Genomic DNA, 15,508 nt, shown 5'->3' with positions numbered 1-15,508 from the left:
CGATGGGGAGTGCGCAGCATGGCGGATGGAGCACGTTTGGGAGTGCGCAGCATGGCGGATGGACCACGTTTGGGAGTGCGCAGCATGGCGGATGGAGCACGTTTGGGAGTGCGCAGCATGGGGGATGCAGCACGATGGGGGGTGCGCAGCATGGGGGATGGAGCACGATGGGAGGTGCACACCTCCCCCCAACACACACACACACGCGCACTGCACAACACACACACACTAGGAATCACAAACAACGCCCTACACAGACACCCACACACACAGACAACGCTGCACACACAAATATACGCACATACTGCACAACACACACATTGCTCAAAACATACCTCCCCCCAAAACACACCACACCCACACAAACCGCACAACACACACACACACACAACGCTACAGACACACAGCGCTCCACAAACAACGCAACACACGCAACACACATACAACACCGCTCTCACCCCCCGCGACACTCAGAACATGTACAGCGCCCTACACAAACACTTGGTAACTACACACAACAACATCTATATATATATATAACAAAAATCATACATAAACTACACAATACGTAAATTCTAGAATACCCGATGCGTAGAATCGGGCCACCTTCTAGTCTATATATATAATTGCCTTATTCTGTCTGTCTGTCATGCTCCAAAATTGTGTCCTTACGGTGACACAAAGCTGATTGGCCGCTGGGCTCGCCATGGCCCCGCCCCCCCACACGGATTGGCCTCTCGCCCCGGCTCTCTGCAGTCCCCGCCCCCCTCACGCAATCCACGCTCGCTCTTGCCCAACTGACACGTAGCTCCGACTCCCAGGTGAGTACACACACACATCAGATCACACTCACTCTCACACACACCTCACACATCACATCCACACACTCACAACATCCTGGTATATCGCTTGCTTCTACACCGGCTCCGTCAGGATCCCAGCAGCGCCAGACATAACCTTGCGATGCTGGGATCTTCACGGAGCCCGTGAACGTTGGTAACCATTATACACATCGGGTAACTAAGGTCCCTTGGTTACCCGATGTGTATCATAGTTACAAGTGTACACCGGCTCACACTCACTCTCACACATACATCACATCGCATCCACACACTCACAGCATCCGGCGATATCGCTTGCTTCTCGGCCTCGATACTGTGCTGTTGTGACCTTCCAGGACCTGTCGGAGGATCACATGGCCAGAGGCATGTGGTATCTCCGGATGTTGTGAGTATGAGCGTGGATGTGCGATATCGTCAATGTGTGTGTGCGTGAGTGTATGCGATCGGGTGTGTGTGGGTGTGTGTGAGTGTATGCGATCGGGTGTGTGTGTGTGTGTGTGAGTGTATGCGATCGGGTGTGGGTGTGTGTGAGTGTATGCGATCGGGTGTGTGAGTGTGTGTGTGAGTGTATGCGATCGGGTGTGTGAGTGTGTGTGTGAGTGTATGCGATCGGGTGTGTGAGTGTGTGTGTGAGTGTATGCGATCGGGTGTGTGTGGGTGTGTGTGAGTGTATGCGATCGGGTGTGTGTGGGTGTGTGTGAGTGTATGCGATCGGGTGTGTGAGTGTCGGCAGAGGAGCATGGCGTGCTGGAGGAGGCTGGGAGGAGAGAGGCTGATCCTGGGGAAGGCTGGGATGGAGAGGCTGATGCTGGGGACAGAGAGGCTGATGCTGGGATGAGAGAGGCTGATGCTGGGATGAGAGAGGCTGATGCTGGGATGAGAGAAGCTGATGCTGGGAGGAGAGAGGCTGATGCTGGGAGGAGAGAGGCTGATGCTGGGGACAGAGAGGCTGATGCTGGGAGGAGAGAGGCTGATGCTGGGATGAGAGAGGCTGATGCTGGGATGAGAGAGGCTGATGCTGGGATGAGAGAGGCTGATGCTGGGATGAGAGAGGCTGATGCTGGGATGAGAGAGGCTGATGCTGGGATGAGAGAGGCTGATGCTGGGATGAGAGAGGCTGATGCTGGGATGAGAGAGGCTGATGCTGGGATGAGACAGGCTGATGCTGGGATGAGAGAGGCTGATGCTGGGATGAGAGAGGCTGATGCTGGGAGGAGAGAGGCTGATGCTGGGAGGAGAGAGGCTGATGCTGGGAGGAGAGAGGCTGATGCTGGGAGGAGAGAGGCTGATGCTGGGAGGAGAGAGGCTGATGCTGGGAGGAGAGAGGCTGATGCTGGGAGGAGAGAGGCTGATGCTGGGAGGAGAGAGGCTGATGCTGGGAGGAGAGAGGCTGATGCTGGGAGGAGAGAGGCTGATGCTGGGAGGAGAGAGGCTGATGCTGGGAGGAGAGAGGCTGATGCTGGGAGGAGAGAGGCTGATGCTGGGAGGAGAGAGGCTGATGCTGGGAGGAGAGAGGCTGATGCTGGGAGGAGAGAGGCTGATGCTGGGAGGAGAGAGGCTGATGCTGGGAGGAGAGAGGCTGATGCTGGGAGGAGAGAGGCTGATGCTGGGAGGAGAGAGGCTGATGCTGGGAGGAGAGAGGCTGATGCTGGGAGGAGAGAGGCTGATGCTGGGAGGAGAGAGGCTGATGCTGGGAGGAGAGAGGCTGATGCTGGGAGGAGAGAGGCTGATGCTGGGAGGAGAGAGGCTGATGCTGGGAGGAGAGAGGCTGATGCTGGGAGGAGAGAGGCTGATGCTGGGAGGAGAGAGGCTGATGCTGGGAGGAGAGAGGCTGATGCTGGGAGGAGAGAGGCTGATGCTGGGAGGAGAGAGGCTGATGCTGGGAGGAGAGAGGCTGATGCTGGGAGGAGAGAGGCTGATGCTGGGAGGAGAGAGGCTGATGGTGGGAGGAGAGAGGCTGATGCTGGGAGGAGAGAGGCTGATGGTGGGAGGAGAGAGGCTGATGCTGGGAGGAGAGAGGCTGATGCTGGGGGCAGAGAGGCTGATGCTGGGGGCAGAGAGGCTGATGCTGGGGGCAGAGAGGCTGATGCTGGGGGCAGAGAGGCTGATGCTGGGGGCAGAGAGGCTGATGCTGGGGGCAGAGAGGCTGATGCTGGGGGCAGAGAGGCTGATGCTGGGGGCAGAGAGGCTGATGCTGGGGGCAGAGAGGCTGATGCTGGGGGCAGAGAGGCTGATGCTGGGGGCAGAGAGGCTGATGCTGGGGGCAGAGAGGCTGATGCTGGGGGCAGAGAGGCTGATGCTGGGGGCAGAGAGGCTGATGCTGGGGGCAGAGAGGCTGATGCTGGGGGCAGAGAGGCTGATGCTGGGGGCAGAGAGGCTGATGCTGGGGGCAGAGAGGCTGATGCTGGCGCAGCATGGCGGATGGAGCACGTTGGGGAGTGCGCAGCATGGGGGATGGAGCACGATGGGGAGTGCGCAGCATGGCGGATGGAGCACGTTTGGGGGTGCGCAGCATGGCGGATGGAGCACGTTTGGGGGTGCGCAGCATGGCGGATGGAGCACGTTTGGGGGTGCGCAGCATGGCGGATGGAGCACGTTTGGGGGTGCGCAGCATGGCGGATGGAGCACGTTTGGGGGTGCGCAGCATGGCGGATGGAGCACGTTTGGGGGTGCGCAGCATGGCGGATGGAGCACGTTTGGGGGTGCGCAGCATGGCGGATGGAGCACGTTTGGGGGTGCGCAGCATGGCGGATGGAGCACGTTTGGGGGTGCGCAGCATGGCGGATGGAGCACGTTTGGGGGTGCGCAGCATGGGAGATGTAGCACGATGGGGGGTGCGCAGCATGGGAGATGTAGCACGATGGGGGGTGCGCAGCATGGGAGATGTAGCACGATGGGGGGTGCGCAGCATGGGAGATGTAGCACGATGGGGGGTGCGCAGCATGGGAGATGTAGCACGATGGGGGGTGCGCAGCATAGGGGATGGAGCACGATGGGGAGTGCACACCTCCCCCCAACACACACACACACACACACACACGCGCACTGCACAACACACCACACACACACACACACACACTGGGAACCACAAACAACTGCCCTACACAGACACCCACACACAGACAACGCTGCACACACAAATATACGCACATACCGCACAACACACACATTGCACAAAACATACCTCCCCCCCAAAACACACCACACACACACAAACCGCGCAACACACACACACAACGCTACAGACACACAGCGCTCCACAAACAACGCAACACACAAACAACACCGCTCTCACCCCCCGCCACACCCAGACAACACCCAGAACATGTACAGCGCCTACACAAACACTTGGTAACTACACACAGCAACATATATATATATATATATATATATATATATATATATATATATATATATATATATAACAAAAATCATACATGAACTACACAATACGTAAATTCTAGAATACCCGATGCGTAGAATCCGGCCACCTTCTAGTATCTGTATAATTGCCTTATTCTTTCTGTCTGTCTGTCTGTCTGTCTGTCTGTCTGTCTGTCTGTCTGTCTTGCTCCAAAATTGTGTCCTTACGGTGACACAAAGCGGATTGGCCGCTGGCCTCGCCATGCCCCCGCCCCCCAGCACGGATTGGTCGCTCGCCCTGGCTCCCCCCCACACGGATTGGCCGGCCGCTCGCACAGGCTCCGCCCCCACACGGATTGGCCTCTCGCCCCGGCACCCTGCACGTATTGGCAACTCGGCCACGCCCCGCCCCCCTCACGCAATGCACGCTCGTTCTGGCCCCGCCCCCCGCACGTATTCCCCGAACTGACACGGAGACACCGACTCCCAGGTGAGTACTACTGTACCCCCGGGAGCCCACATCAGCATACGCCGCCAACCCAGCCAACACAAACCCTCGCATTGCTGGGGCTGGCCGCCGTATGCTGGTGTGGGCTCCCGTGCGAGTGGGGGACGGGATGCGCTGGTAACCATGGTAGCATAGTTACCAGCGCATCAAGGTCCTGCAGCGGCGGAACATACACACGCACACACATAACAGCACACACACACACATCAGATCACACTCACTCTCACACACACACCTCACACACACATCAGATCGCATCCACACACTCACAGCATCCGGCGATATCGCTTGCTTCTCGGCCGCGATACTGTGCTGCAGTGAGCTTCCAGGACCTGCCGGAGGATCACATGGCCAGAAGCATGTGGTATCTCCGGATGTTGTGAGTATGAGCGCATATGTGCAATATCGTCAATGTGTGTGTGTGTGAGTGTATGCGATCGGGTGTGTGTGAGTGTATGCGATCGGCTGTGTGTGAGTGTGTGCGATCGGGTGTGTGTGAGTGTATGCGATCGGCTGTGTGTGAGTGTATGCGATCGGGTGTGTGTGAGTGTATGCGATCGGGTGTGTGTGAGTGTATGCGATCGGGTGTGTGTGAGTGTATGCGATCGGGTGGGTGTGTGTGAGTGTATGCGATCGGATCTGTGAGTGTCGGCAGAGGAGCACGGCGTGCTGGAGGAGGCTGGGAGGAGAGAGGCTGATCCTGGGGAAGGCTGGGAGGGGGAGGCTGATGCTGGGGGAGGCTGATGTTGGGGGAGGCTGGGAGGGTGTAGGCTGATGCTGGGGGAGGCTGATGCTGGGGGAGGCTGGGAGGGTGTAGGCTGATGCTGGGGGAGGCTGATGCTGGGGGAGGCTGGGAGGAGAGAGGCTGATGCTGGGGGAGGCTGATGCTGGGGGTGGCTGGGATGAGAGAGGCTGATGCTGGGGGAGGCTTGGAGGGTGTAGGCTGATGCTGGGGGAGGCTGGGAGGGTGTAGGCTGATGCTGGGGGAGGCTGATGCTGGGGGAGGCTGGCAGGAGAGAGGCTGATGCTGGGGGAGGCTGATGCTGGGGGTGGCTGGGATGAGAGAGGCTGATGCTGGGGGAGGCTGATGCTGGGGGAGGCTGGAAGGAGAGAGGCTGATGCTGGGGTAGGCTGATGCTGGGGGAGGCTGATGCTGGGGGAGGCTGGGAGGAGAGAGGCTGATGCTGGGGGAGGCTGATGCTGGGGGTGGCTGGGATGAGGGAGGCTGATGCTGGGGGTGGCTGGGATGAGAGAGGCTGATGCTGGGGGAGGCTGGAAGGAGAGAGGCTGATGCTGGGGGAGGCTGAGGCTGGGAGGGGGAGGCTGATGCTAGGGGAGGCTGGGAGGAGAGAGGCTGATGCTGGAGGAGGCTGGGAGGAGAGAGGCTGATGCTGGAGGAGAGAGGCTGATGCTGGGGGAGGCTGATGCTGGGGGAGGCTGATGCTGGGGGAGGCTGATGCTGGGGGAGGCTGATGCTGGGGGAGGCTGATGCTGGGGGAGGCTGATGCTGGGGGAGGCTGATGCTGGAGGAGGCTGGGAGGAGAGAGGCTGATGCTGGAGGAGGCTGGGAGGAGAGAGGCTGATGTTGGAGGAGGCTGGGAGGAGAGAGGCTGATGCTGGGGGAGGCTGATGCCGGGGGAGGCTGATGCTGGGGGAGGCTGGAAGGAGAGAGGCTGATGCTGGGGGAGGCTGATGCTGGGGGAGGCTGATGCTGGGGGAGGCTGGGAGGGGAAGGCTGGGAGGAGGGAGGCTGGGAGGAGAGAGGCTGATGCTGGGGGAGGCTGAGGCTGGGAGGAGAGAGGCTGATGCTGGGGGAGGCTGGGAGGAGAGATGCTGATGCTGGGGGAGGCTGATGCTGGGGGAGGCTGATGCTGGGGGAGGCTGGGAGGGGGAGGCTGATGCTGGAGGAGGCTGGGAGGAGAGAGGCTGATGCTGGGGGAGGCTGAGGCTGGGAGGAGAGAGGCTGATGCTGGGGGAGGCTGGGAGGAGAGAGGCTGATGCTGGGGGAGGCTGATGCTGGGGGAGGCTGGGAGGGGGAGGCTGGGAGGAGAGAGGCTGATGCTGGGGGAAGCTGGAAGGAGAGAGGCTGATGCTGGGGGAGGCTGATGTTGGGGGAGGCTGGAAGGAGAGAGGCTGATGCTGGGGGAGGCTGATGCTGAGGGAGGCTGGGAGGTGGAGGCTGATGCTGGGGGAGGCTGAGGCTGGGAGGAGAGAGGCTGATGCTGGGGGAGGCTGGGAGGAGAGAGGCTGATGCTGGGGGAGGCTGCTGGGGGAAGCTGGAAGGAGAGAGGCTGATGCTGGGGGAGGCTGATGCTGGGGGAGGCTGGAAGGAGAGAGGCTGATGCTGGGGGAGGCTGATGCTGAGGGAGGCTGGGAGGTGGAGGCTGATGCTGGGGAAGGCTGGGAAGAGGGAGGCTGGGAGGAGAGAGGCTGATCCTGGGGAAGGCTGGGAGGATGGAGGCTGGGAGGAGAGAGGCTGATGCTGGGGGAGGCTGATGCTGGGGGAGGCTGGGAGGAGAGAGGCTGATGCTGGGGGAGGCTGATGCTGGGGGAGGCTTGGAGGGTGGAGGCTGATGCTGGGGGAGGCTGGGAGGGTGTAGGCTGATGCTGGGGGAGGCTGATGCTGGGGGAGGCTGGCAGGAGAGAGGCTGATGCTGGGGGAGGCTGATGCTGGGGGTGGCTGATGCTGGGGGAGGCTGATGCTGGGGGAGGCTGATGCTGGGGGAGGCTGGAAGGAGAGAGGCTGATGCTGGGGTAGGCTGATGCTGGGGGAGGCTGATGCTGGGGGAGGCTGGGAGGAGAGAGGCTGATGCTGGGGGAGGCTGATGCTGGGGGTGGCTGGGATGAGAGAGGCTGATGCTGGGGGAGGCTGGAAGGAGAGAGGCTGATGCTGGGGGAGGCTGAGGCTGGGAGGGGGAGGCTGATGCTAGGGGAGGCTGGGAGGAGAGAGGCTGATGCTGGAGGAGGCTGGGAGGAGAGAGGCTGATGCTGGAGGAGAGAGGCTGATGCTGGGGGAGGCTGATGCTGGGGGAGGCTGATGCTGGAGGAGGCTGGGAGGAGAGAGGCTGATGCTGGAGGAGGCTGGGAGGAGAGAGGCTGATGTTGGAGGAGGCTGGGAGGAGAGAGGCTGATGCTGGGGGGAGGCTGATGCTGGGGGAGGCTGATGCCGGGGGAGGCTGATGCTGGGGGAGGCTGGAAGGAGAGAGGCTGATGCTGGGGGAGGCTGATGCTGGGGGAGGCTGATGCTGGGGGAGGCTGGGAGGGGAAGGCTGGGAGGAGGGAGGCTGGGAGGAGAGAGGCTGATGCTGGGGGAGGCTGAGGCTGGGAGGAGAGAGGCTGATGCTGGGGGAGGCTGGGAGGAGAGAGGCTGATGCTGGGGGAGGCTGATGCTGGGGGAGGCTGATGCTGGGGGAGGCTGATGCTGGGGGAGGCTGGGAGGGGGAGGCTGGGAGGAGAGAGGCTGATGCTGGGGGAAGCTGGAAGGAGAGAGGCTGATGCTGGGGGAGGCTGATGTTGGGGGAGGCTGGAAGGAGAGAGGCTGATGCTGGGGGAGGCTGATGCTGAGGGAGGCTGGGAGGTGGAGGCTGATGCTGGGGGAGGCTGAGGCTGGGAGGAGAGAGGCTGATGCTGGGGGAGGCTGGGAGGAGAGAGGCTGATGCTGGGGGAGGCTGCTGGGGGAAGCTGGAAGGAGAGAGGCTGATGCTGGGGGAGGCTGATGCTGGGGGAGGCTGGAAGGAGAGAGGCTGATGCTGGGGGAGGCTGATGCTGAGGGAGGCTGGGAGGTGGAGGCTGATGCTGGGGAAGGCTGGGAAGAGGGAGGCTGGGAGGAGAGAGGCTGATCCTGGGGAAGGCTGGGAGGATGGAGGCTGGGAGGAGAGAGGCTGATGCTGGGGGAGGCTGATGCTGGGGGAGGCTGGAAGGAGAGAAACTGATGCTGGGGGAGGCTGATGCTGGGGGAGGCTGGGAGGGGGAGACTGGGAGGAGAGAGGCTGATGCTGGGGGAGGCTGGGAGGAGGGAGGCTGGGAGGGGGGAGGCTGAGAGAAGAGGGGCTGATGCTGGGGGAGGCTGAGGCTGGGAGGAGAGAGGCTGATGCTGGGGACAGAGAGGCTGATGCTGGGGGAGGCTGAGGCTGGGAGGAGAGAGGCTGATGCTGGGGACAGAGAGGCTGATGCTGGGGACAGAGAGGCTGATGCTGGGAGGAGAGAGGCTGATGCTGGGAGGAGAGAGGCTGATGCTGGGAGGAGAGAGGCTGAAGCTGGTGCAGCATGGGGGATGGAGCACGATGGGGAGTGCACAGCATGGCGGATGGACCACGTTTGGGAGTGCGCAGCATGGGGGATGGAGCACGATGGGGGTTGCGCAGCATGGGGGATGGAGCACGATGGGGGTTGCGCAGCATGGGGGATGGAGCACGATGGGAGGTGCACACCTCCCCCCAACACACACACATACAACACACCACACACACACTGGGAACCACAAACACCGCCATACACAGACATCCACACACACAGACAACGCTGCACACACACAACACACAAACACCGCGGCATACATAAATATACGCACATACCGCACAACACACACATTGCACAAAACATACCTCCCCCCAAAACACACCACACACACACAAACCGCGCAACACACACACACACACAACGCGACAGACACACAGCGCTCCACAAACAACGCAACACACACATACAACACTGCTCTCACCCCCCGCCACACCCAGACAACACCCAGAACATGTACAGCGCCTACACAGACACTTGGTAACTACACACAACAACATCTATATATATATATATAACAAAAATCATACATGAACTACACAATACGTAAATTCTAGAATACCCGATGCGTAGAATCCGGCCACCTTCTAGTATATATATATACGTGTGTGTATATATACTTTTGTGTGTGTGTGTATATATACTTTTGTGTGTGTGTGTATATATACTTGTGTGTGTGTGTATATATACTTGTGTGTGTGTGTATATATACTTGTGTGTGTGTGTGTGTGTGTGTATATATACTTGTGTGTGTGTGTGTGTATATATACTTGTGTGTGTGTGTATATATACTTGTGTGTGTGTGTATATATACGTGTGTGTGTGTGTGTGTGTGTGTGTGTATATATACTTGTGTGTGTGTGTGTATATATACTTGTGTGTGTGTGTGTATATATACTTGTGTGTGTGTGTGTATATATACTTGTGTGTGTGTGTGTATATATACTTGTGTGTGTGTGTGTATATATACTTGTGTGTGTGTGTGTATATATACTTGTGTGTGTGTGTGTGTATATACTTTTGTGTGTGTGTATATATACTTGTGTGTGTGTGTATATATACTTGTGTGTGTGTGTATATATACTTGTGTGTGTGTGTGTATATATACTTGTGTGTGTGTGTGTGTGTATATATACTTGTGTGTGTGTGTATATATACTTGTGTGTGTGTGTATATATACGTGTGTGTGTGTGTGTGTGTGTGTGTGTATATATACTTGTGTGTGTGTGTGTATATATACTTGTGTGTGTGTGTGTATATATACTTGTGTGTGTGTGTGTATATATACTTGTGTGTGTGTGTGTATATATACTTGTGTGTGTGTGTATATATACGTGTGTGTGTGTGTGTGTGTGTGTGTGTGTGTGTGTGTGTGTGTATATATACTTGTGTGTGTGTGTGTGTGTGTATATATACTTGTGTGTGTGTGTTGTGCTCCCCTCCCCTGTATATATCGGTCACTCTGCTCTCTTCCCGCAGGTGACCGGACCCCCGCAGCCATGCCTGGGAAGCTGAAGGTGAAGATCGTGGCCGGCCGCCACCTGCCAGTGATGGACCGGGCCAGTGACCTCACCGATGCCTTTGTGGAGGTGAGAATCCTCTCCCCACACATCAGGGGTGTAGAGTGTCAGCTCCTGTGCCTCACCTCATGTACCGCCTCCACCAATCAGGGGGCCCAAATATCCTGACAATCCAACAGGACAGACATTGGCAGTAACATGCAAATGACCTCTGCAGAGCGGAAACTCTAATATCACTCAGCTGCAGTCACCTCCAGAGCTGCTCTCACTATTCTGCTGTTACATTGTCTCTTATCCACCAGTCACCTCCAGAGCTGCAGTCACTATTCTGCTGTTACATAAGGTCTTATCTTCCAGTCACCTCCAGAGCTGCTCTCACTATTCTGTTGTTACATAAGGTCTTATCTTCCAGTCACCTCCAGAGCTGCACTCACTATTCTGCTGTTACATAAGGTCTTATCTTCCAGTCACCTCCAGAGCTGCTCTCACTATTCTGCTGTTACATAAGGTCTTATCTTCCAGTCACCTCCAGAGCTGCTCTCACTATTCTGCTGTTACATAAGGTCTTATCTTCCAGTCACCTCCAGAGCTGCAGTCACTATTCTGCTGTTACATTGTCTCTTATCCACCAGTCACCTCCAGAGCTGCAGTCACTATTCTGCTGTTACATTGTCTCTTATCCACCAGTCACCTCCAGAGCTGCAGTCACTATTCTGCTGTTACATTGTCTCTTATCCACCAGTCACCTCCAGAGCTGCACTCACTATTCTGCTGTTACATTGTCTCTTATCCACCAGTCACCTCCAGAGCTGCAGTCACTATTCTGCTGTTACATTGTCTCTTATCCACCAGTCACCTCCAGAGCTGCACTCACTATTCTGCTGTTACATTGTCTCTTATCCACCAGTCACCTCCAGAGCTGCAGTCACTATTCTGCTGTTACATTGTCTCTTATCCACCAGTCACCTCCAGAGCTGCACTCACTATTCTGCTGTTACATTGTCTCTTATCCACCAGTCACCTCCTGAGCTGCAGTCACTATTCTGCTGTTACATTGTGTCATCCTCCAGTCACCTCCGGAGCTGTGGTCCCTATTCTGCTGTTACATTTTGTCTTGTTCTCTGTTCACTTCCAGAGCTGCATTCCCTATTCTGCTGTCACACCATCTCTTTTCCTCCAGTCACCTCTAATCTCTGACTTTGTTCTCAGGCCTTCCGGTTGCCGTGGTTACCTTTGTGCCTGGAGTTCCTTACTTAGTGGATACATTGTATCTGCAGTCTCTGGCCTCCGTCTTTGTTGCCTCTGTCTCCGGCCTCCATCTTTGTTGCCTCTTCCTCTGTCTCCGGCCTCCGTCTTTGTTGCCTGTTCCCCTGTCTCTGGCCTCCGTCTTTGTTGCCTCTTCCTCTGTCCCCCGCCTCCGTCTTTGTTGCCTCTTCCCCTGTCTCCGGCCTTCGTCTTTGTTGCCTCTTCCCCTGTCTTCGGCCTCCGTCTTTGTTGCCTCTTCCCCTGTCTCTGGCCTCAGTCTTTGTTGCCTCTTGTTCTGTCTCCGGCCTCCGTCTTTGTTGCCTCTGTCTCCGGCCTCCGTCTTTGTTGCCTCTTGTTCTGTCTCCGGCCTCCGTCTTTGTTGCCTCTTCCCCTGTCTCCGGCCTCCGTCTTTGTTGCCTCTTGTTCTGTCTCCGGCCTCCATCTTTGTTGCCTCTTCCCCTGTCTCCGGCCTCCGTCTTTGTTGCCAATTCCCCTGTCTCCGACCTCCGTCTTTGTTGCCTCTTGCTCTGTCTCCGGCCTCCGTCTTTGTTGCCTCTTGCTCTGTCTCCGGCCTCCGTCTTTGTTGCCTCTTGCTCTGTCTCCGACCTCCGTCTTTGTTGCCTCTTGCTCTGTCTCCGGCCTCCGTCTTTGTTGCCTCTTGCTCTGTCTCCGGCCTCCGTCTTTGTTGCCTCTTGTTCTGTCTCCGGCCTCCGTCTTTGTTGCCTCTTGTTCTGTCTCCGGCCTCCGTCTTTGTTGCCTCTTGTTCTGTCTCCGGCCTCCGTCTTTGTTGCCTCTTGTTCTGTCTCCGGCCTCCGTCTTTGTTGCCTCTTCCCCTGTCTCTGGCCTCACTGTTTGTTGCCTCTTGTTCTGTCTCCGGCCTCCGTCTTTGTTGCCTCTTGTTCTGTCTCCGGCCTCCGTCTTTGTTGCCTCTTCCCCTGTCTCCGGCCTCCGTCTTTGTTGCCTCTTCCCCTGTCTCCGGCCTCCGTCTTTGTTGCCTTCTTGCTCTGTCTCCGGCCTCCGTCTTTGTTGCCTCTTGCTCTGTCTCCGGCCTCCAGCGTACTTTCATTTAACCCTTTCTTCTCCGTTCCTTCAGGTGAAGTTTGCGAACACCACCTTTAAGACGGATGTGTACCCCAAGTCTCTGAACCCGCAGTGGAACTCGGAGTGGTTCAAGTTTGAGGTGCGGCTTTGTGCCTCCGGCGGATGTTGGGGTTCGGGGAGTTTGCTGGCCATTAACCCCTCGCTCTCTGCAGGTGGATGATGAGGATTTGCAGGACGAGCCGCTGCAGATCACGGTGCTGGACCACGACACGTACAGCGCCAATGACGCCATCGGGAAGGTGTACATAGACATCGACCCGCTGCTGTACACGGAGGCCGCCACCGTCATCTCCGGGTGGTTTCCTATATACGACACCATACACGGTAAGAAGCCGCTGCGCTCAGGCCTCCGCTCTGCCATCCTCCAGTCACCTGAACCTCACCAGTGTGGCGCTCGCTCATTGTCGGTCCTCTGTAGTAATGTGATGTCTTTGTGCCGCTCGCTTCGTTCTCATGTATTACGGTCATGTCTTTGTGGCGCTCGCTCGTTCTCGCTCTCTTGTATTATGGTCATGTCTTTGTGGAGCTCGCTCGTTCTCGCTCTCATGTATTATGGTCCTGTCTTTGTGGCGCTCGTTCGTTGTCTCTCATGTATTACGGTCATGTCTTTGTGGCACTCGCTCGTTGTCTCTCATGTATTATGGTCCTGTCTTTGTGGCGCTCGCTCGTTCTCGCTCTCATGTATTATGGTCCTGTCTTTGTGGCGCTCGTTCGTTGTCGCTCTCATGTATTATGGTCCTGTCTTTGTGGAGCTCGCTCGTTGTCTCTCATGTATTATGGTCATGTCTTTGTGGCGCTCGCTCGTTGTCGCTGTCATGTATTACGGTCATATCTTTGTGGCGCTCGCTCGTTCTCGCTCTCATGTATTATGGTCCTGTCTTTGTGGCGCTCGTTCGTTGTCGCTCTCATGTATTATGGTCATGTCTTTGTGGCGCTCGCTCGTTGTCTCTCATGTATTATGGTCATGTCTTTGTGGAGCTCGCTCGTTGTCTCTCATGTATTACGGTCATATCTTTGTGGCGCTCGCTCGTTGTCTCTCATGTATTACGGTCATATCTTTGTGGCGCTCGCTCGTTGTCTCTCATGTATTATGGTCCTGTCTTTGTGGCGCTCGCTCGTGTTGTCTCATGTATTATGGTCCTATCTTTGTGGCGCTCGTTCGTTGTCGCTCTCATGTATTATGGTCATGTCTTTGTGGCGCTCGCTCGTTGTCTCTCATGTATTACGGTCATGTCTTTGTGGCACTCGTTCGTTGTCGCTCTCATGTATTATGGTCCTGTCTTTGTGGAGCTCGCTCGTTCTCGCTCTCATGTATTATGGTCCTGTCTTTGTGGCACTCGTTCGTTCTCGCTCTCATGTATTATGGTCCTGTCTTTGTGGAGCTCGCTCGTTCTCGCTCTCATGTATTATGGTCCTGTCTTTGTGGCGCTCGCTCGTTCTCGCTCTCATGTATTACGGTCATATCTTTGTGGAGCTCGCTCGTTGTCTCTCATGTATTATGGTCATGTCTTTGTGGCGCTCGCTCGTTGTCGCTGTCATGTATTACGGTCATATCTTTGTGGCGCTCGCTCGTTCTCGCTCTCATGTATTATGGTCCTGTCTTTGTGGCGCTCGTTCGTTGTCGCTCTCATGTATTATGGTCATGTCTTTGTGGCGCTCGCTCGTTGTCTCTCATGTATTATGGTCATGTCTTTGTGGAGCTCGCTCGTTGTCTCTCATGTATTACGGTCATATCTTTGTGGCGCTCGCTCGTTGTCTCTCATGTATTACGGTCATATCTTTGTGGCGCTCGCTCGTTGTCTCTCATGTATTATGGTCCTGTCTTTGTGGCGCTCGTTCGTTGTCGCTCTCATGTATTATGGTCCTGTCTTTGTGGCGCTCGCTCGTGTTGTCTCATGTATTATGGTCCTATCTTTGTGGCGCTCGTTCGTTGTCGCTCTCATGTATTATGGTCATGTCTTTGTGGCGCTCGCTCGTTGTCTCTCATGTATTACGGTCATGTCTTTGTGGCACTCGTTCGTTGTCGCTCTCATGTATTATGGTCCTGTCTTTGTGGTGCTCGCTCGTTCTCGCTCTCATGTATTATGGTCCTGTCTTTGTGGCGCTCGCTCGTTCTCGCTCTCATGTATTACGGTCATATCTTTGTGGTGCTCGTTCGTTGTCTCTCATGTATTACGGTCATGTCTTTGTGGCGCTCGCTCGTTGTCGCTCTCATGTATTACGGTCATATCTTTGTGGCGCTCGCTCGTTCTCGCTCTCATGTATTATGGTCCTGTCTTTGTGGAGCTCGCTCGTTCTCGCTCTCATGTATTATGGTCCTGTCTTTGTGGCGCTCATTCGTTGTCGCTCTCATGTATTATGGTCATGTCTTTGTGGCGCTCGCTCGTTGTCTCTCATGTATTATGGTCCTGTCTTTGTGGCGCTCGCTCGTTATCGCTCTCATGTATTACGGTCATATCTTTGTGGCACTCGCTCGTTGTCGCTCTCATGTATTACGGTCATATCTTTGTGGCGCTCGCTCGTTGTCGCTCTCATGTATTACGGTCATGTCTTTGTGGCGCTCGCTCGTTGTCTCTCATGTATTACGGTCATATCTTTGTGGCGCTCGTTCGTTGTCGCTCTCATGTATTATG

At 56.3% G+C, this 15,508-nt stretch overlaps 1 protein-coding gene across 1 annotated transcript in view; it reads left to right on the top strand.

Annotated features, from left to right (window-relative positions):
- C2CD5 (C2 calcium dependent domain containing 5) overlaps nt 1-15,508 on the top strand; it is a 119,455-nt gene that overhangs the window by 14,370 nt on the left and 89,577 nt on the right. Inside the window, 3 exon segments of the mRNA XM_075343509.1 lie at nt 10,489-10,598; nt 12,868-12,954; nt 13,028-13,199. Coding sequence (XP_075199624.1) covers nt 10,489-10,598; nt 12,868-12,954; nt 13,028-13,199 — 369 coding nt within the window.

This window comes from Anomaloglossus baeobatrachus, chromosome 4 (genome assembly GCF_048569485.1).
Source record: "Anomaloglossus baeobatrachus isolate aAnoBae1 chromosome 4, aAnoBae1.hap1, whole genome shotgun sequence".
Taxonomy (NCBI): Eukaryota; Metazoa; Chordata; class Amphibia; order Anura; family Aromobatidae; genus Anomaloglossus; species Anomaloglossus baeobatrachus.
The sequence above is the reverse complement of the archived record's forward strand: the minus strand, read 5'-3'. Positions and strand labels throughout refer to the sequence as shown.